This window comes from Melospiza melodia, chromosome 22 (assembly GCF_035770615.1).
Source record: "Melospiza melodia melodia isolate bMelMel2 chromosome 22, bMelMel2.pri, whole genome shotgun sequence".
NCBI classification, from domain to species: domain Eukaryota; kingdom Metazoa; phylum Chordata; class Aves; order Passeriformes; family Passerellidae; genus Melospiza; species Melospiza melodia.
Window position 1 is genome coordinate 12,893,441 of NC_086215.1, and position 21,560 is coordinate 12,915,000.

A 21,560-nucleotide genomic window follows, 5' to 3' on the forward strand; every position below is an offset into this window, starting at 1 on the left:
CAGAATTTTCAAAAACGTGCATTAAAGCTAATTTGTCAACCCATTAAAGCTAACTGGAAACTCTCTGAGCAGTATATATACTTCAAAAAAACAAAAAAAGAAAGGTCAGACCCCAAATTCAGTTCAGGTTTTGATGCCACAGTTAATAGTTGTCGTCTCCAGAATTCTAACCAGTTCTCTTGTTGATAAAGGCACAGACCCACCCTGAGGAACAGCGACTTCCAGTGAGAGAGAAGAACTCAAAGAAGCAATGTTCAGTTTTGCAAACCTTTACACAAACACCTTGAAGGTTCCAGCAAAATCACAGACCCAAAATCAATGTCTAGATCTGCTGAGATCTGCCAGCACACCCCTTCTGCACTCCTACACCCACACACCATCACCACATCCTCACGGAGGAGCCAAATTTAACAGGATTCAGGGACCTTCTAAGCACCAGCACCTTAGACATTCTTTCATCATAAACAAAAAATGTATGTTCTTCTAATACTTGTGCTATACAGATAATATTCTACCACTGAATAAAGCACTATGCAGGCAGCTGTCAAACATACTCTGTGCAAACACTAAAACTGAAGAGAGCAATGTGAAATCTCCCAAATGTTAGAGTTTGGCATTTCTGTACAACAGGATACACAGGCTGGAATTGAATGATGTACTGATTGGCAAACACCTGTGGTCAGCACACAGGTGGACAGAGATCTTCACTTTCTCCTGATCTTTATTACTCACCTACCTATCTGTCTGCACGCTGTCTGACCAACAGCCAGGGACGAACGCTCCCTCTGCCCTTCCTGGCCCCAGTGCTGTGACTCTGCCCTGCCCTGGGGGCACTGCCCCCTCAGCCTGGGGCAGGCACAGAGCATCCCCAGAATGTCAAACTGCACCATCAGGAGGCTGAAGGCCCTGCCAGGGCTCACGGGCACTCCATGGCAGCAGCAGACAGCTGCATCTCAGTGCACTATTTCTCCCAGCAGTGCTGCTCCTGCAGCTCCCCACGGCTATATTTATGGCAGGGATGGGCTCTCCCAGGCAGGCAAGCAGGGCTTTATGCAGATCAGGCTCATTCATAACCCCGGCACAACGAGGAACGCTAACAAACGACTCCGCTGCCAGGAGGTGACACAAAGGTCTTGGAAAAGGATCTGCAGCCACGCAGGCTGTACCTTGAACACACAGCTGAACACAGCTGAATTTCGGGAGGCAACTCCATCATCACAACATGTGAACTGTTCCTGTGACCCTCCTGCTTGCTCCATGTGCTGCCATTATTTAATAAAGATTTCTGGCTTTCCCGTTCTCCCACCAACGCCCCACACAGGGATGGTATCTGCAATTATTTAATAAAGATTTCTGGCTTTCCCGTTCCCCCACCAATGCCCCACACAGGGATGGTATCTGCAATTATTTAATAAAGATTTCTGGTTTTCCCGTTCCCCCACCAACGCCCCACACAGCGATGGTATCTGCACGTTCACCTACCCGAGGTGACAACGAGACAGCAGAGCAGTGTGAGATGAGGGGCAAGGACAGGCTGAGGCTCACGGCTGCCACGCTCCCATCCATCCGCGGTGTCAGGCAGGCAGCAGCAGGCACAGCTGGAGCCAGCCCCGTGCTGCACCCAGCCATGGGGGCACTGCAGCCACTGCCAGCCCCGCTCGCTGCTGGCTGCAGGGGAACGTTTGACCTTGAGCGTGAAAAATGCTGAGAGCAGCTCTCCTCACTTGGGGAAAGGCAGCTATTTCAGAATGGATCTCTGGGTTTGTTAAATGAGCGCAGTGCAATCTGACACAGTGCCAGGCTGGCACTGCCCAGCACAAGGGGCTGCTCCTGGCACTGCCCCACACCTGCAGAGAGCCGTGTCTCACCTGCACAGCTGCCAGCCGCGGGGCAGGGCCCTCTGTGCCACCCTCTGCCCCAGCCTGCTCCCTCCTGCAGCTCCTGACACGTTTCCCAGCAGAAATACGGATTTCTCTTGGTGAGGTGACCCCAGAGCCAGCAGGCACTTGCACACCCTGTGCCAGTCCCCAAAAGGTCGCAGGCTCCAGGTCACACCCCTCCAGCTCCACCAAAAGCCCTGTGGTGCCACCAGCACATCTCTGACTGCAGGACATGTCTCTAAAATGACAAGCCAGATGCCCCTTTTCCGTGGCATCTTCCGGGAAATATTTTCTTCACGTTGGTATTTTTGCCTTTCATGCTTTGAAATACACAGACCTCTAAGCAAGCTGCAAGAAACAATAAAATCAGAGAAAGCTGTCAGCAACTAAAAATGTTCTGCTGCAGGAAAGAGCTACAACTTTGAAGTTTCACCAATTTTAATGGAATGGTTTTAAGAGTTCTCCAGTAAAAAGGGCTAAAAGCAGTTCCAAATTCTCCACAAAACTCTCAAGCCAATTCCTGCAATGTACCTTCCTCTCCAAATTATAAAAGTAAGAAGTAGGGGGAGAAAAACCTTCTTTCCTCATGTTCTGCAAAGCTGTAGCTTGTTTTTGGTTTTTTGTTTGTTTGTTTTAATATTGCTTAAATTGACTATCCTCCTTAAGGAAGTAATAAACAATTAAAGCCCTGTTCAAAGTAAACAAAAGTATTCCAAAGACACAATTTGTGGAAGGTACAATTTGGATCCAAGACAATTGCTAACAAACTCAAAACACAGCAAGCTGGGAAAGTTGTATACATTGCAGGTCATGTTATCATTCAAGGGCTTCCACAGTCCCTGTACTCAAACACCTCCTTGACTGCAGCTCTTCAAAGTGATCTTTAAAAACTAATGAAAAAGATAGGCAGATTAGAATTAAAAATTGATTTTTCCCCCAGCGTCATATAAGCAGGAACAGGACGGCACGAACATACTTCAAAATTTATGATTCAGGTTCCATGAAATAATTTCCCAGTCAACTTCTGTCTGCAATTGCACAAGAAATGGTTCTGGTTATCTGCATTTGCAGCAGCAAAAATAATCAACCCCCTCAAACACAGACAGGTCCTGGGCATGCAGGATAAAGGAAAGTGAACTGAAATATACGAACATTCAAGTTTATGTTTCAGCAAAAGCTCAAGTGCATTTAAGAGTGAATACTTATCTGCAGAAGCTGTCACTCACACTCCGGTCCTATCATTAAAAAGGAAATAATCATTTACAGTCATATAAAGAAGCTCTCTCACAAGAGAGACTGGAATAGGGAAGTTATGATGAGCAAACACCACATTACACACAACTTCTAACAAATTATTTGTTCATTTCCAGACCTGTAAATCAATCTGGCACTTGCTCTGTATTTTTGAATTGCTTGGAATTTGGCTATACTTCTGTTGTCACACTAATCAGGATGCAAATAACACCAATTCCAATATTTTAATTACTGAGCTTTAGAGGGGGGAGAAAATATTAGGGTATGTATGGGAAGTATTCACTCTTCTCTTTCCTGGTATTCTCAAATATTTGTTTAATTGTAGATAAGTTGATTCTCTGCTAACCTGAGAAATCTTGCATCAAGATTTTAAGCAAATAAATAAGTATAAAAAATGCAGAGATTATAAATTAGGGCAGACAAATCTGTATCTAGACTCGTGCCTGCAAAGAGCATTCTATCAATATAGCGAAATGCTAATCTCCTAATTAACAACCTAATTAGGTAATTATGGCTTTGCAGAGGGATGCCTAAATGAAATATGACAACATGGTCACCTCTTTATATGGCACCTGTGGGCCTTTTCAGCTGTCACAGCCGAGAGTGCAATATCAATTTGAACAGATGACAAAGTGTTGTCATTTTTCATTCAGATATTGCGCTGAACGCCGGATCCGGCGCTCCCAGCGCCGCTCCTGCCCGGCTCTGCTCCCTGAACGCGGCCAAACCCCTCTCCGTTTCCATGTCCCTGATGGAGATGGGTTCCTCCTGCTGGCTGCAGGGTCCCAGACACATGGCACAGCTGCAGAGCCACTCGGGGCTGACCCACCACCCCGAACCCCCTGACCCAATTTCACAGCTCGCGCGTGGGAGAATGGCTGCGCAGGGAAAACAGCTGAGCTCATGACTGAGGCTTAATTGCTGCTGGCTTTGAACTAACAAAACAAAACCGGAGGGCCTTGTAAATAACACAGAGCACTCATTTCACTTTTATTCCTGCTGAACACTCTTTTCCAGGCGAGCAGCAGCCCCTGTCCAGGAGAAGGTGAAGCTGATGGACTTTGCACAGAAAGCTGGGAAGGAACACTTTCAACAAAGGTGCTTTTCCATGGAACACTTTCTGTCACTCATATGCCTAAAATGCTTTAAAGACAATTTGCTGAGCTTGAACATTCCTAAAGGCCATCAACCTGCTGGAGCGGGTCTGGAGGAGGCCACAAAAATGATCAGAGGGATGGAGCACCTCTGCTATGAGGAAGGGCTGAGAGAATGGAGATTGCTCAGCCTGGAGAGGGCCCAGGAGGGACCTAATGCAGCCTTCAGCACCTGAAGGGAGTCCACAGCAAAGATGGAGAGACACCACATACAGGGCATGGAGGGACAGGACACAGGAATGGCTTCCTCTGCCAGAGGGCAGGGATGGATGGGCTATCAAACCACGCTGGGATTCTGTGATAAATAAGATACCTTGTTGTAGAGTGGAGAATGAAAGCACAGTGCTCAAATATCAGACTAGAGCTGCTATTTTCACAATTATCAGCATGATATTCAAGAGCCTAAAAAACCTAATAAATTTCATAAACATCAATACAAGCTTCAATTTTAAAAAATAACTGAACCAGGAAGCTTCACCATTATACCTTTTAGCCTGTTTGCTACTGAGAAGTTTGGGTTTTACGCACACAGGTGCCCAGGCTGACAGAGGCTGCCTTGCCTGGAGCCAGGACAGAGCCTGGGGACACGCTGAGGGTGCAGCCAGCCCAGGGGCTCAGCACAGCCACGGCACAGCTCTGCAGCAGCACCAGGAGGGTCAGGCACTGCCAGGCACGGGGTGCCCTAAACAGCAGCACCTGCCAAAACAAACACTTAGGCCCTGGTCACTTTCTTTACGTTGTTGCCATTCCACTTCCGACTGCATGTAAATATTTTTATTATTTATCTTATTTTTTAAATATAGCAGCATGCAAGCTGCTTCTGACTTAAGAAACACTCATGATGATCAGACCTACTTAAAAATGCCTGAGACCTTCAGCCCCTTTGGGACTTTACATCAAATGGAACTGGACAGATTCACATTTCTTCAGCAAAAGATGAATCCCCTGCTCCTCTGGCTTTTAATTTTGGGTCTGTCTCTTTCAAGAGCACACAAAACATATTAAAGGAGCTTTGTTTTGCTCTCAGGATAATGGATTTAGATACAGCACTTCTCAGGCAATAAGCAAACAAGGTAGGGATTGCCCTTGTGCTGTCTGGGATACGAAACTGAGCTGGCAGACAGTGAACAACAAGGCACCACAGTTTGATGGAGCCCCTCAGCTCACACACACACAGGATTAGTATCAAAACTTTACAGCCTGGAGTCTGTGTGCTCTAACAGAAACTGCGCACTAACAGAAACGCCCTGGAGAACTCTGCTACAGCCTGAGGCAGCCCCTCCCTGCACGGCGGGTCCCAGGTGTGGGACAGGTCCCCAGGTGTGGGACAGGGTCCCCAGGTGCGGGACAGGGTCCCAGTGTTAGGCAGAGTCCCAGGTGCGGGACAGGTCCCCAGGTGTGGGGTGTGGGACAGGTCCCCAGGTGTGGGACAGGTCACCAGGTGCGGGAGAGGGTCACCAGGTGCAGGAGAGGGTCCCCAAACGGGAACAAACGAAGACAGCTGAGCTGCATGCCCATTTCTCAGTCAGTGCCACTTGCCCTCGGATGCCAGAATGGATTGTGGATCCCAGAAGGAATTTCCTCACACAAAGGGCTGTCCGGGCTGGAAGGGGCTGCCCTGGGAGGGGGTGCAATCCCCACCCTGAGGTGCTCAAGGAATGACTGGAGGTGGCAGTCAGTGCTCTGGCCTGGCTGACAAGGTGCTGGTGAGTCAGAGGCCGGACTCGATGACCTCAGAGGTTTTTTCCAACCTCAGTGACTGTGTGATCTCCAAAAACAGTGGCCATATGGGAATGGGCAGCTCCTGCACGGGGCTGTGACCAGCATGCTGCTCCTGTGCTGTACCATTTGTTGCCATAACTGACCTTTCTGTACAGGTGTGTGCTTTTCATGCTCACAGCTTCGAATGGTCGGGAAAATTTCGTGCTACAGAACACAGATCTCTGTGCCAGGCTGCTTCACCTGCAGAGGCCTTCACTGATCCAAAGGAAATGCATAACAAGAATGTAGCTGTTACTTGTTATTTTAATATTCGTTATTTGTTATTTTAAATTTGTTACTTGTTGCAATTGGGCGAAAATTGACTAACCGATGAGGAAAGGGTGTTACAACAAAGACCTGAAACACCATTGATACAGAAATTGACTAAACTGGTTCTCCCTGCTTCAGTTATTTCTGTACAAGTCTATACGTACATGCTGATCTCAATTTATTTTTAATCTAACCTAAAAAAGTGTCCGTGAATGGAGCTGTTCTGAATTTGGAAAAGTAACCGAGAGTCTAATTCCCAGTCTTGCATCTACCTGATAATCCCCCGACGCCTAAAACCGTCCACAACACTCGGGATATCCAAGCTCGGCATCTCTGTTGAGTCAATTTCCAAACTTCACTAGCATAGAAATACACATTGCTGGGTGTCCCGGACACGGTTCCCGCTGCCCGGTGCGCTCCCGGCACCGCAGGCAGGTGCAGAGCCGGGAGCCCCGTCCACACCGGCATTTGGGCGTGACGCTGCCCAAAGCGCCGCCGGGAGCCGCGGGGCGGGCAGAGCCCTCGGACACGGGCACGGGCCGTGTGACCGGGACACATGTCACGGGACCGGGATGGAGTGACCGGCACCGGCCGGTGCCGCGTGCCTCCCGCTGCCCCGGGGCATCCCGGGCTCCCCGCCGGTCCCGCCGCTGCACCGCACTCACCTGGCCCCGCCACCCATCGCTGCCGCCGCTCGCCTGCCCCGCTCCGCGCTGCTCCCGCCCCGCCGCCGGCAGACGCGCCCGGGGAGCCCCGGTGCCCCGAGCCGCGTCCCGGGCAGGCTGGCAGCCGCCGCCGCCGCCGGTCACAGCATCCCGCGGGGCCCGCGAGGGGCTGACAGCGCGGGCAGCCCGGCCCCGGCCGCCCCCCCGCCCCGCACTTACCGGCGCCGCCGCCGCCGCCGCGGGGCCGCGCAGCCGCTTCCGGGTCCGGGTCCGGCGGAACGGGCGCGGGGCCGCGCGCGACCCGGAAGCGCCGCGGCCGCGGAAATGACGGCGCGGAACGGGCGGGGCGGCGGCACCGGCGGCACCGGCGGCGCGGAGCGGCCCGGCCCGGCCGGAGGCGGTGCGGCCGCACGGCTGTGGGTCACGGGCTCCGGCGGGCACGGCCGCCCCGCCCCTGGTGCCCGGGTCGGTACCGGGACGCCCGCGCGGCGCTCACCGGTGCCGCACGGCCACACACAGGAGGCTTTTCTCACGGGGACCGCACCAGTTTTATTTCCAATAAAAGCACCGTGCCGGTAGCGCTCGGTGTACCACACAAGGGGATGAACCCCACACCCGGTCGCTGCTGGCCGGGGCAGGGACCGAGCGCTGCCCGTGCCCCAGGCCGTGAGCAGCGACCCTGGGTCACCCCGGGCTCCGGGGCTCTGTCCACACGGCTGCCAGGGCGAGCAGGGGTGCCCAGCCACACCGCCGGCCTCCCGGAGCTGCAGCTGTTCCCAGCTGTTCCCAGGGTTCCTGTGCCTGGCCGTGTATGCCTGCCGCCTTTCCAGACTTGCTGCTGCAGGCTCTGCAATTTCCTGTGGAAGTAAGGACACTTGTTAATTAATCCCTGAGGAAAGGCTAACGTGGCAGTCTCAGCAGCTGCCTTTGAGAGGGACAGGGGACAGCGTGGCACAAGTGCCACCAAGGGCCTGTGAGGAGCAGGTATCAGTGACTGGCACTGCAGAGTAGGGCAGGAGCTGGAGCTGCCCCAGCACAGAGCATCTCACAGGGAGGTGCCTGAGTCACTCCAAAGCTCTGGAGTGACTGGACTCAGCCTCCTAAAACAGTACAAAAAATCACCCAGAACAGCAGCTTTCCGCTGATGTGGTGAGGCCAGCAGGTCCCTGCAGGGGCCAGGGAGCCCTCTCCTGTTTGCAAATGCATTGGTGAAATAATCACAATAATACCAATTTAAAATGCCTTTGGGGTAGCATTCTTAGTAAAACTGGATAACCCTGAAAACTCACTGGCTCAAGACAGACAATGGTGGAGAATTAAGATGTAAAGTAATTGAAATGTGAATGAATTCACTAATTGCATGGGGGGACAGTGAGAGCACAGATTTGTTGACCAGGAGCCATCTCCATCTGCACCAGCCACACCTGACCCTGGCCAGTTGGTGAAAGGGTTCCAGGGACGGCGTGGGATGGTGATGCCAGCCGGGACTGGGGGAGCCAAGCCTGAGGAATGAGCCAGAGCACCAGGAAGGTTAGAGGATGAGTTTGGGCATGCTCCACTGAGATCGTCCGTCACAGAAAGAGCACATTCAGCACATTGCGGATGGTTTAAGTGCCGCTGTGACTGTCCATCGCACCTACAGCAGCCTTCCCTACGAGGCCTCCGTGGGGGCAGCTGTGTTAGACACCACCCAGAGTGTGCGCAAAGCGGACCAGGGCTGAAGGAATTTGGAGCGAACGGGGCAGTGTCCCACGGGAGGACAGCCTGAGGAGGGGTGGCAGCGACCTACAGGGAACCTCTTAAGAGAATGAACTCGTAATTACCCTGGGTGCCTGTGCTTTATTCTCTTCTCATTTCCGCGGTTCTGTGCAGATTTACAAAAAGATAATTTGCAATGACGCTGGTAACGCACGGCCCGAGCCGTGGGCTGTGCCAAAGGCTCCTGTTCTGTCCCGCAGCTCCTCCGCGGGGACACGCTCAAATCACGGGCCGCGGCACACCGGCCCGGGACCCTTCATCCTGCGCCGGGGCTCCATCGCACGGGCGCAGCTGCCGGCCCGGAGCGGGCCCGGCCTCCCCCGGGAATTCGGAGGCACCGGGCCTGGCCCGGCGGGACCGGGCCGCCGTCACCACGGCAACGGAGGCGGGGCTTGTGCCGCTCGCCCCGCCCACGCCGCCGTTCGAACGGCCCAATCACAAGTTCCTCAGGCGGGGGCGGAGCCCGAGGCGGGGCGGGCGGGCACGACACCATCCTGCGCGCGCTGATTGGCCAATGCCGCCGGCAGCTGTCGCTCTGCCGCACGGCGATTGGCCGCCACACCCGTCGCTCCTGCACGAGGCCGCCGCCTCCCGCCCGCCCCGGGAGCGCGGGCGCCGCTGGGCCCGGCGGGAGGGCCGCGCGCGCGGACCGGGGCGGGCGGGGCCCCGCGCGAGGCGGGGCGGGGCGGGGCGGGGCGGTGGGACCGCCCGGCGGGGCGGGGCCAGGCCCGGGCGGGGCGGGGCCGGCGGGCGGGGCGGGGCCGGCGCTCCGCTCCCTCTCGCGCGCCGCTCGGCTCCTTCACAGGGTGACACGTCTGCGGTGAGTGAGTGGCGTTGGCAGCCTGTCAATCCCTCACCGGAGCGGCCATCAAACAACATAAAACACGCGCGGGCACCGGGCGCGGGGCTCATAAATTCCGGCGGGCCGATATTTTTGCACATTGCTTTGCAGAGAGTGTGTAATTAATTTTTTTACAGTTCTTTCCCCGTTATTTCCGCTCTTTTCTTTGCACAAGTTCAAACTTTTGATTGCTGCTGTCTCACCCCCGTGCACAGACTTGGGATCGTTTGTTATTTGGGGGGGAGGGCGATTAATTTTTTTTTTCCCTCTGTGATTGTGTTTTCTTGGCTTTTTTATGTTGCAGTTTGGGGGTGGGGGTGTTCGCTGGTTTGTTGTGGTTTTTGCTGTTTGCACCCTCCCAACTTCTGAAGGATTTGAAAGCGAGTTTTTTTGATTTTGTATTTTTTTTTTTAATTTTGCCTTTTTGCAAAGAAGATTTTTGGACAAGTGGGGAAAGACATAAAAAGCAACAATAAAAATAAATAAGGAAAAAAAAAAGCTTTGGAGGAAGATTGTACCAGGAAAACCTCACAGAAATCTGCTCAGCTCATTTATCCGAGGCACCAATATGATGATGATGAAAGAAGATTGTAACTAAAGAAGAGAGTGATTTACTGCCCTGGGAAGGAGAAGAGAGTGGAATAAACAGCTGAGATCCGGTCAAAACACAAATACTACATTTTTGTTATTGTTTTGTTTGGCTTTTTTTTGTTTTTGTTTTTCCTTTTTTCGTGGTGTGTGAGCAGAGCGCGGTCAGGAGCGCGGCACTGGGACTGAGCGGGGCAGGCGCTGCCGTGACCGCCCGGAGCGCGGCCCGGCCCGGAGCCATGGACGATCAGTCCAGGATGCTGCAGACTCTGGCCGGCGTGAACCTGGCCGGGCACTCGGTGCAGGGGGGCATGGCCCTGCCGCCTCCCCACGGACACGAAGGGGCTGACGGCGACGGCAGGAAGCAGGACATCGGCGACATCCTCCATCAGATCATGACCATCACTGACCAAAGCCTGGATGAGGCACAAGCAAAGTTGGTTTCGTCTAATTAAACCTTGTCTTTTAAAAAAATTATTATTAATATTATTATTTTTAAATTATTTTTGGTGTGTGTGTGTGGTTTTTGTTTCTCTCCTTCCTGCTCCTCTGCAGAGACCCGGAGTCTCACAATTAAGAGCAACTTCTTGGGGCCGTAAGAAATTTACCAGCAGCCAAGGCAGAGCCAAGTTGCTATTTAATGATTTCTTTCCTTAAAAAAAAAAAAAATAGATATGATAAATGTAGAAGTGTGCGATGGTTCTGCCGTCACTGTGGCGCGGGAGGCTGTGGCTGGTCCCTGCCGTTCCCGCTGGACACTGTCCGGTGGATACCGGCCTTTGCGCCGCCGTCCATCCGTCTGTCTGTCCGGCCATCCCTCAAAGTACAACTTTGCCTCTTTCTTTCTTTTCTTGTCTCAAAGTGGCAGCAGATGAATTATAAATCTGACCAGATATTGCTGCAGGAGAGGGTGTGTGTGTGTGAATAAAACCCAAACCAAACCCTGGCTGTATTAAATCACAATAAATACAAAAACAATGTTAACTCCGTACACCTCCCCCCCCCCTCCCCAATCTCCTTAATAAATCAGTTCTAATATCGCAGGACGGGGACGAGGGGGGTGGTTTTTCCCCCTCGTTCGGGCGGTGTTTGCACAAAGATAATTCCGCATGAAAGCGAAGCGGGATGAGGGAGGTTCCGGCCGGCCCTCGCTGCCCGCGGCCCCGGGACCCCCGGCCGGGGGGCGAGCGGCCCCAGCGCGGGGCTGGGGAAGGCGCCATGTTGCTGGAGCCCGGCGCTAACCGCTTGTCCTGTGCTCTCTTGCAGGAAACACGCCCTGAACTGCCACAGGATGAAACCCGCCCTGTTCAGCGTCCTCTGCGAGATCAAGGAGAAAACAGGTACGGGCCGCCCGCGCCGCCGCCGCCGCAGCCATCTTAGCGCTCCCGCCTGCGCCGCGCCGGGCCCGGCGCCCCGCACGCCGCCGGGGGCGGGGGCCGGGCCGGGCCGGGGGAGCCCCGCGGGGCCGGGGGCACCCGGCGGCTCCTGAGGCGGCGGGAGCGCCGTGAAAGGGCGCGGGGGTCCCCCCGCACGGCCCCCGCGGCCCCGGAGCGCCCGCGCTGCCGTGGTACCGTCAGACGGTGTGTGAAAGACATGCCGGGGCGGTGTGACCGCGGGATTCAACCCCGGGACCGGACCGGGAGCTCCGTGAGCGGCGAGGGCGCCGAGCCGAACCCGAGGCGGCCCCGCCGTGGGCGTCCCGACCCCGCTCCTGTGCCCGGCGCTGCTCCGGCGCCTCCCGGGCGCTGGGTTTTTAAACGCCAAAATTATCAAAAATCATCTCAAAAGCGCGGGTTTTTTTCGTCTTCATTTACGCGACAGGAATAAAGTCCGTGCTTTTCTTGTGGGCATTTTAGGAGATTTTTTTTTGCAATTTTTTCACATCACTGAATTTATAGAATTTTTTGTTTGTTTGTTTAAAGAAGAAAATTCGCAAAGTATTCTGCTTTGTGTTATGAGAACAAGGACATTTACTGAAAATAATATTCAATGAGAGTAAGAACATTTAACAATAGTAAAAACATTTAACAATAACAAAAACATTTATTTATGATTGGATTTAAAAATGAATAGCCAATTATTCGCATATAGCTTAAGCCATTGCCTGGCTTTTTAGCTCTATGTGATACTCAATAACATTCTGCTCAATTCCACACTGCAAAAATAAACCTGGATGAAAACAACCCAACGTGAAATCATTGCAAATCTGAGCCGTGGAGCCCGGAGTGAGCAGTTGGTTCTCTGTGAATTATGGTGCTTTATGTCCAAGGGTTTCTTTGCTACCGGGGATCCACTTCAGTTCCTGCTGACAGCTAAGCGCTAGGGTATTGACTGTGTTGTGAATATTAAGATTGATTCTGCTTTATGTTGCATTATATTACCCGGGATAAGGGGAATGATCCCTCTCCCTTCCCACCTACCTACGTTCCACCTCGGCCGGCTCGTAACCCCTTTCCTTCGGCTCGTGTTTGTTTCCTGCCTTGCCCTAAACTTCTCTGCCCGTCCTGCTCCCGAGCCAGAGAGCAACCTGCCCTCGGTGTTGAGACATTTGCAGGAGGCACATTTCAATTAAGGAGGCAGGCGCAGGTCCCGCGGTCACTTTATTTGCAGAGGGCTTACCCTCAGTGTTTTGAAAGGCAAGTGTAGTCAGCCACATGTCAGAGGTGAGCTGCGAAGAAAGCCCGAGTCCTTTCAGCAGTGGGATTACTGGCACAGGGTGTTTGTGAGGCGAGGGGGACCTGACAAGAGGCTCTGTGGTCTGAAACCTTTCGGGGGGTTTCAGTGATAACTTGTAAGTTGGGAGCCTGCATTTGTGCTGCAAGAATTAGAGCAAGTTTTCAAGTTATCTCTCTTTTGTGAGGACCAACAAAGAGCGAAGGCGTCTGCCTGCCCAAAGGCGAGCTCCTGCCAGCCCCGCAGCACGGGAGGGACACGATTAATGCTCTGAGTGATTGATGGAGATGGATCCACACCTCCACCAAAAACTCTTTCCGGAAGGGGACCTTCACTCAGGGTCTCCCAGTTGAGGTGAAATGTCTGTTCAGGCCTTACTTAGTGTGCTAAAGCAAAGAAAACGTGAAAATAAATTGTAGCCCGTTTTCTGGAAGCTGTTCTTGGAGGGAACGGCTCAAACAATTCTAAACTGGAAGCTCGAGGAAGGGTCTGAGATGCAGTTAAAGCAGAGGTGTCCCCCTCTCTGTGTCTCATGGTCTGACAATCGCCAGGTGCTTAAACCTGCCTCCCATGGGGTCATGTGCTGGTGTTTAATTCTTCCTGATCAGAACCAAAGTTTACCTGGGTGTGGGAATTGCTGTGATGGCTTCATCACTGCCTTCCTCCAGAGGTGAGGAAGTCATATCTGTTCAGAAACAAGTAATGCGATATTTAAGTAATTTTTATATTGAATTATGTATTTATTTGCATCTTAGTAGTTTCAGTACAGTCAGCAAGGACTTTGTGAGACTGGATGGGAGAGAGCACAAGGAGGAATCCTCAGTTTGCATGGAGCCACTCTGTCACTTCCCAGCAAGGGTTAATGGATGCATCTCATTTCTGAAAGCCTCACACAGGGTCAGGAGCTGAAGATTTTTATTTTTTCTCCCTGTGAGGTATTTACCATGTACAAAGCAAATCACTGAGTTACTGAATTTAGCCTGACATTTCTTTTTTAACATTTTAACATTTTCAAAAGTGCTGCATAATACATTTAAGTGCTTTACAGCTATTAATAGCTGTGTGTATTCTGAGAGGCAACCACAAGGTAGCACGGTGTTCATAAAGAAACTGCCACCTCTGGCTTTAATTAGTTCAAAGAAAAATTATACCAGAGTTCTTTGGAAGCCCCTCCAATAAAGAGGAAGATGAGCGAGTGAGGAGCCGCTGGCTCCCTTTGGCTGTGCTCTGAGGTGTCACTGGGCACACGCTCACATCTGTTGCATACCTGTGTCACACTCCGCTTCCTCACGTCCTGCCAGAAGGAATCAAAAACTGATTTGCACCATCGTTTGGTTTTTCTTAATAGCTCTTTTTTACTGACTAAAACACCTACCGACTGGTGATTTTATTAAGTTTCCTCCAGGATGTTGCTCAACCTGGGGTCGTGGTTATTCTTACGGAGAAAGAACTGAAAATGTATTAATTCTTGTAGTCTTAAAATGTCTTAGAGAATTGCAATTATTACCCAATGGAGCAACATATTATTAGGTCCCGGACTGCACCAATAGATAATTTGGGGTTTTCTCTTTAAAAGTCATTTGTAGAGACAGGATTGTATGTTTATAAAAATGTCTGAATTCATGTGCATAACGGTGCACACATCTACAGTTATTTATTTATTTATTTATTTCCCCAAGTCCAGCAGCAACAATGATAGCTGCCAACCAACCCCGAATTTACTGTCACCACCACCCCTAAATAGCATTCATTTCCTAGTAAAGCCTAATGGCATACATGATGGTTTGCCAGATTTGTGGCCTTTGTGAGGCTTATAAGCAGGACTGACTTGGGAAGATCATAAAACTTAATGAACTTCTCGACTGCAGGAGGTGTCCGCAGGGGAAGCGAAAGGCCTGCTCGGCTGCTCGGGCTGCTGCAACTATTTTTTATGTCTAAAGAGAGAGGATGAAAATGTTCATTAAGAACGTTCTCCCCTTGCATGGATTTCGGTGTTAAAGAACGAATAAAAAAAGCTCTGCAAACCAGACAAACCGCGCGTTAGCCACGGGGTTAATTCCTCGCTGTTCCCGTGTAAGTTACCTTTATTTTTATTGCTACAGCTGTGACCAGCCGTGCGCTGCCGTGCCTGTGGTGGCCGGGCCGCAGAGCTGCTCATTGATGAGCCGGGCCAGGAACGCCCCTTGTCAATGCGCTGCGGGGCTGGGGCCGCGGCCGGGGCGCTCCTGGGAGCAGCCGTGCCTGTGGTGGCAGGGCAGCATCGGGCCTCATTGATGAGCACGGCCCCTCATTGATGAGGAGCTCAGGAGCGCCCCTGGTCAATGCGCTGCGGGGCTGGGGCCGCGGCTCCTGGGAGCAGCCGGCCCTGCGTGCCTCTGGCGCGGTGGGGAAATGTTAATCCCTGTCGGCACCGTGGCGCTGGAGCAGCCGGGCGCAGCGCTCTGCCCTTGCCCTGCGCCAGTTGCAACTTCCCAGCCAAGCTTTAGTGCGAGCAACTCTCAGTAATGCGCTGTAACCCTCAGTCCTGCCGGAGCATGAGAGGACTCAGACGGAACAATGGAATGGCACTGATAGCATACATACGTGTGCGTGTGTGGGGGAGTGTGTGTGTGCATTTCGGCTATTTCTAAATATCAGCTGTGATGTTATTGTTACTTACTTTAGCTCTTTAAAATATTTATGTACAGTCCTGTTTTTTTTTTTTTTTCAAGCTGCTAAATACATATTTTGTTGTTCCTTGACTACCTGAAGAAGTCAGTGCTGGGTGTCTATGTGCATCCAGCTCAGCTTAAATTGTTTAGCTTTTGCTTCCATCTCATGCTTCAGTACCAAGGTTTGTCACCGACCCAGTGGTTGTACTTTTGAATGTATTTTTTTAATTGCCAGCAGATGTATTACAAATGATGCCGTGCAGCAGAACGTTTGGTCGTTTGCACTGTCCTTATGGCAATGACATTGCTTTTCTTCATAAATGTCCTACTAGGAAAAAATAAATTGAATAAAGTGTCTTGGTTGTCATTTGGTCATCTGTTTCCAACATATTCATTATCAGTGGCCTGGTTCTTTGGTGGATTTCTACCACGGCACTTCTCTAGTTGAGAAAATGGCGATTTGGTGATTATGGACATTAGAGAAATTTGTGGTATTTTGCCTCACAGAACCTGAGGCTGCACCTTACCTTCAGTGCTTCCCATTGCTGGTGCTTCTTGTTGCATTTAAATACCCGTCTTCACCTTCAGTACTGGGATTAGTGGTTCCAGAGATTTTTTTTCCCCTTTCTGTAGGGGATAAATTTGGCTTGGCCCTACTTGTCAATACTAATTTAGCCAGGAGCAGGGATTAATTTTATTTATTTTATAGCTGTCTTTCATGTCCTTCCATTTATTTTTGAATTCTACACATTTGCTTGCTTATCTGAAAATACCAAATTATAGCAGTTACCGTGTGGTGTATTTTAGGATGCTTGTTGTAAGTTAAGGAATTTTTGCATTCAGAGATAAATTATTATCATGGCATGTAGGGAATGCAAAACAGTCTTTTTTTTTTTTTTTTTTTTTTTTTTTTACAGGATTTAATACATTTATCAAGCTCTGTTCCTGCAGCTTTCAATGGTAAAGTTGTATGAAATGGATATTACGCTGTCTTTTTTCAATTTAAACATTGATTTGTGTGAAGCATTAATATAATGATATTTGCAGTCTACCGTGGACAAATATAAGCAGAATTAGACCCTCTAAATTGTTACAAATGCAAGGCAATATTTAAATCCGAATGAAGGCTGCATTAATGATTGCGGAGCGGTCCGGTCCGGAGTGGCCTCGGGTTTGGGCTGTTTTCGGTTCCGTGCCCGTGCAGCCCGTGCTGGCTCTGGCTCCGTGTATATTCGCACGGCGGTCCGGTTCGGAGCGGCCTCAGGTTTTCAGTTTTCAGTTGTTCAGTTCCGTGCAGCCCGTGCTGGCTCGGTTCGGAGCGGCCTCAGGTTTTCAGGTTTTCAGTTTTCAGGTTTTCAGTTCCGTGCAGCCCGTGCTGGCTCGGTTCGGAGCGGCCTCAGGTTTTCAGGTTTTCAGTTTTCAGGTTTTCAGTTCCGTGCAGCCCGCGCTGTCTCGGCGCACGCTCGCTCGGCGGCGGAGCGGCCGCGGCTCCGTGAGGGCGAGCCCGAAGCAGCGGAGCCCCGAGCGGAGCTGGCGCCCGGCGCCGCGCTCAGCCCGAGCTGTCGGAGCGCGATTGACACCCCGAGAAGAATGCTTTGTTTGTTTGCTCAGCAGTCATGTTTAATGCTCTTCGCTTATCAAGGTGATCAGCATGGTTCAGATAACACATGCCTGACACCGCCTGCCTTTTCTCACCAGCGTGTTGACCTTTTGTCACGTTTGCTTTTCTCTGGTAGGCAATTCCTGGCTTTAAGTGTGAATGGAGTAAATAATTCACATCAATATTTAATATAAATTATTAAAGTTTCTGTCAGCTCTTACAGTTCATGCTTTTATAGAGTTGGAGTAGTTCATCAGCCAAACAGATGAATTGTGCAGCTCAGCTGGACATTAGAGCTCCTCCATCGTGCTGCCGGGACTGAGGGAGGAAGCAGGGAATTAAATAGGAAAGGTAATGCAGCCTGCTCCTTCAGCGCTGGGTTTTTCAGCAATGCGCATTCTTTAGGAAGGCTCGAAGCGCCAGATAAATATCCAGCATAATTTGTTTTGTTATTACTATACTTTTTCCCCCCCTTTCGTGTTGCAAACGGAAATGCAGAAAACCCCACTGCCCCCCGGCATTTTCTTCTGCTCTTTGTTATTGGCCTTCCCTTGGTGCTCCAGGCCCTTCCTGGGCTCAGGGTGGGAGTACTGGTGTTGGGAGGTAGGGTTTGGGTGTTTGTTGTTTTTTTCCCCTTGGTGGTCTATTTCTATTTTTAAAGACTGCTGCGGAGCCCTAAGGTGATGAAGTTTCAGGGTTTTTAGACCTTGTTTATAAATTACAATTTATATTTTGCAAAGTGACCTGTGATTGAATGTGGATTCTAAAAACATTTTTTAAAGGAGAAAAGCTCCGATCTCTGATTGTAACAGCTCAAACGTGTTTATTGCATCAGGAATTGAATAAAAATAGCATGTTTTGCATAAAAGCATAAAGTAAAAATCATTATGCACTTACTTTAATTTTATGCCCTTTTAGGTGTTTCAGTTCTTTTGTTAATGATCAGTTCAGTGCGTGTTGCACAGTCACAGGGACTGCAACAATGTGAATCACTGAATATCCCATGTAATACAAATCCATCACCTGGAAGGGAGGTGGGTTTGTATCATGTGTTTACAGGTCAAACCCTTTTGCTATACTTCAGTCATGCATCAACATTTAGAGCCAATCTCTCATTCCTCATTGTCCAGCAGGTGGCTTTGTCATAGATTGTTTAATTTTTAATCATTTATTGTAAGTGGAAAAGGTTATTTAATAATATTATCCTGACGGCATTTTTTAAAAGAACAACAGTTTTCCAGTTTGTCCTGTGGTGTATGACGGGGTCAATGGAAGCATCTAGAGAGCTTCAAGTACACAATCTAAATTAAGATTCTAAACAGGCATTACAGATGCTGGTAACTTTGGCAATTATCATTTTGTTTGGTGAACAGTAGTAAAACAGTGTGCGGTAAAAGTGTTTAGAGAGAGAGGATAAATAAATTGAACAGTTTTGCAATGCAAAGTGGTTTGTGGTGTTTTTGAGGATTTCTTGGCTCTTGCTTAACTGCTATTGTGAAGCCTGGAGCAGATTTTCCCATTGCTAATGCCCTAGAAGTATTAATTCACTTTGATATGCTAATTAGAGGGCATTATGCAAGAAATGAGATTAAGTGGCAGCATGAAGCCATTTGCCTGTCAGTAAATTGAGAGCTTTAGCATCAGGAGGAGCTTTGTTTTTTCTGAGTTTCTCTTGGTTTTGCATATAAATAAAATTGATTGAAAGGTCTAGAGAAGCTTCTAGAACATTGGTGGTTCTTTTTCTCCTTCTATGATTATTTAAACTTCATGTTAAAGCCTTTCTCTGAATATTAATTGATCTAATGGGAGATACTGAACATGAAGAATTTCATTGTATTCTCAGTTACTGTATCTTAACAAAAGGAAAGTATTAGAATTCTTTGTGTCATCTGATTTTTGTGGGATTATTTTAGATATATCTTACAGCTTTGTATTCTAATGTCTCTGCCTGCTCCCAGCTGCTGTGCTGAGAGCTGTACCTGTGTGGAGGTGGTTTTGCCAGTTGTGCTGTTTTGGGGGTTGGTGTGAGGGCCCAGCTAGCTGAAGGCAAATGGAAGGCTCGGATTCCTGGCCAATAGGGCTGTGGACATTTGTCACCCCCGCTCACCCACAGCTTTCCCACCATTTCTGATGCAAATCGCACATGTATTTTCCTTCCTTTAGCAAAGAAGGGGTTGTAATATTGACCATAGATTTTATTCAACTGTCAGAAATTGTGTTAAAGTAACATTAAGGGATTGACTTACAGCCATAAGAGTGAGGGAATTTAGAGTTAATAGTTAAACTCTGCCCTTAACTCAACTCATTGAACCTATTTATTAGAGCATATATGATACATAAGATCACTGTGCTGAGACCTCTGCTGTAGCAGGATGCTCCAGGATGGCTCAAAGATGAGATGTTCTGATAGAGTTCAATTTTCCCTTTGTTTTTTGAGAATTGGAGTTCTGGTGTGTGTGTGCATGTGTGGTTTTCATTCAGCCTCTGAGTTGCTTTGCTACAGTTTTGTGATTAATTTTGCTTTTGCAATACTGTTTTTTTAAAAATCAGAGAAGTCATTCTGGAAACTGAACAAAAATTTAGCAAAAAATAAACCCAAAGCAAACCCAAGGCGAGCCTCTCTAGTCGTCTTTGCCTGAGTGCAGCAGAGTGGCTGGTTGAGTGCCCATCTCCTCCACAGATCATTGTCGCAAAGTCAATCAGGGGAGCAGTGCTGGAGTGACAGTGCTTGTTATGAGCCCCAATAGTTATTTAAAAGAAAGGAAAAAGGATAAAAAAATGGCCCAGAGCTGCGTGCAGGGGCTGTTCATGCTGGATGCACATGCTCTCCCTGATCCTGGCAGCTGAAGTCTATCACTGTTGGGAGGTTTTTAACATGAAGCACATGAGACACAAAGCGCGGCGCTTTCCCCGGAGCCACGGGGGTTCCACGGCGGCGCGGGACGAGTGGCACGTGCGCCGCGGGTCCCTGCCCGCCGTGCTCCCCCAGCGCCGCTCTCACGGGGAGCACCACGGCCCTGGTCACCCACAGCTCCCCAGAGCTGGCCCCAAGAATCCCGTCACCAATGTATAACCAAAACTTTAGTTGTCATAGTGAACCTTTTTGGTACTGGAAGGAACAAAACATCACCCGACACTGCAAAGTCAGTTCTCACAGGCAGCTAAAGGAAGCGTTGCTGGGCTCCAGCTGCTCATTTTGGGTTTCAGATTGTCGAACAAAAGAACTAAGTAATGAAAATGTTCTGAAGCCAACCTTAACTTTACCTATAGACCCCTGATGGGGTTGTTTCAGGAGAAGATGGTGCTGGAGAGGAAATGCTGGCGCTGCTGGTTTGAGTCCTGGTGCTGCTGTTGGCTGGGGAAGAAAGCTTCCTCCCCAGGTTTCTGTAAGGGATGTGGTGAGGAGGGACGTGGTGACCTCGGGAGGGCAGACCCTGAGCTCGGCCACCGCCTCATGGAACTGAATTCAACAACTTGCTTCTCTTATCTCTAAAATGGGAATGCTATCCATCTGATTTTATGTGAAGGTTGTCTTGACTTGGTGCTGTGTGATAAAAAGGAATATTTTTATCAACTGTTGGGTTTAATTAAAATTGTTATGTCAGAGGTAAATTTACAGTACCCACTTCATTCTGCTTTGGCCGCAGATGAGTTGTACCTCCTGGAGATGAAGAAATTAAGCTTTCCTTAGACTTGTTATTTTCTTGGCTTTAATCAGGAATGTTTTTTACCCCATGGTTAGACCTTTCTTAAAGGATATCAGGGTTTCGTGCCTTGGTGGTTGGCGTGCTCAGTACAGAAGGAGAAGGTTTGCTCCCATCGCTGGGGATCGCCACTCTCCTTGTTCAGTAGCTGTTCAAGGCAGCTTGGCACACTCAAAAGGCTGTGCCAGACACACTTTCTTATATTTGTTGATTAAAGAAGGAAGCGTGCTTTTAGCGAGGTTTGTAATTACAGAACACCCAAATGTTTGCTTATTTTCTTTCATGTGAGATCCTGGTGGCGTGATTGACTGTCACTAGTAAGAACAAGTTACAGTAGATTGTGCAATGATTCTTATTTGACTTCAAGGATGTATTTATTACCATTTTTGTACAAATTATACTAACATGAAAAGTTGTGGAAATGATTGTGCACTAGATAAGGTGATACATTACAGGAGTGGTTGGGTTTATGGAGCTTTATGCCGAGGTTTTCTCAGAAATTATAGCACAGTCCTGTCACTATAAAACCTGGAGATACACTTGGTAATAACATGCAGTGGAGGGATTTTTAGGATTTCACTTGTTATTCAAATAGAGGGGGAACTAACAGTTTTTCTACCTCGTATTTCTTTCTTGTGTTGCACTGGGTGAAGAGGGGAAAGGAAGCCCGAGGATGGCAGAATGGGCGCTGGGGTGTGGGCAGCACAGCCCTGCCCGACGCCTCCAGTGCCACAGGGCTGGGGAGGTTTTGGCACTGGTGG

The 21,560-nt window shown here is 49.7% G+C and overlaps 2 protein-coding genes across 9 annotated transcripts in view; one reads left to right on the forward strand and one right to left on the reverse strand.

The window, feature by feature from the left end:
- MAPKAP1 (MAPK associated protein 1) overlaps positions 1–7,246 on the reverse strand; it is a 79,610-nt gene extending 72,364 nt beyond the window's left edge. For 2 of the 4 annotated variants that reach the window (XM_063174356.1, XM_063174355.1), the window contains exon 1: positions 6,154–6,250. The gene's annotated coding sequence lies outside the window, so the exon portion shown is untranslated. Of the gene's footprint in view, positions 1–6,153; positions 6,251–7,203 lie in introns of those variants that run through there. The other 2 variants (XM_063174353.1, XM_063174354.1) reach the window with 2 other exon arrangements.
- A 2,228-nt stretch (positions 7,247–9,474) lies between these two features.
- The window catches only part of PBX3 (PBX homeobox 3), a 101,631-nt gene continuing 89,545 nt past the window's right edge, over positions 9,475–21,560 (forward strand). The window contains exons 1-3 of one of the 5 annotated variants that reach the window (XM_063174302.1): positions 9,475–9,562; positions 10,019–10,607; positions 11,438–11,511. In XM_063174302.1, the coding sequence (XP_063030372.1) occupies positions 10,411–10,607; positions 11,438–11,511 (271 nt within the window). In that variant the 5' untranslated portion in view covers positions 9,475–9,562; positions 10,019–10,410. Of the gene's footprint in view, positions 10,608–11,437; positions 11,512–21,560 lie in introns of all 5 variants that reach the window. The other 4 variants (XM_063174301.1, XM_063174304.1, XM_063174305.1 and 1 more) reach the window with 4 other exon arrangements.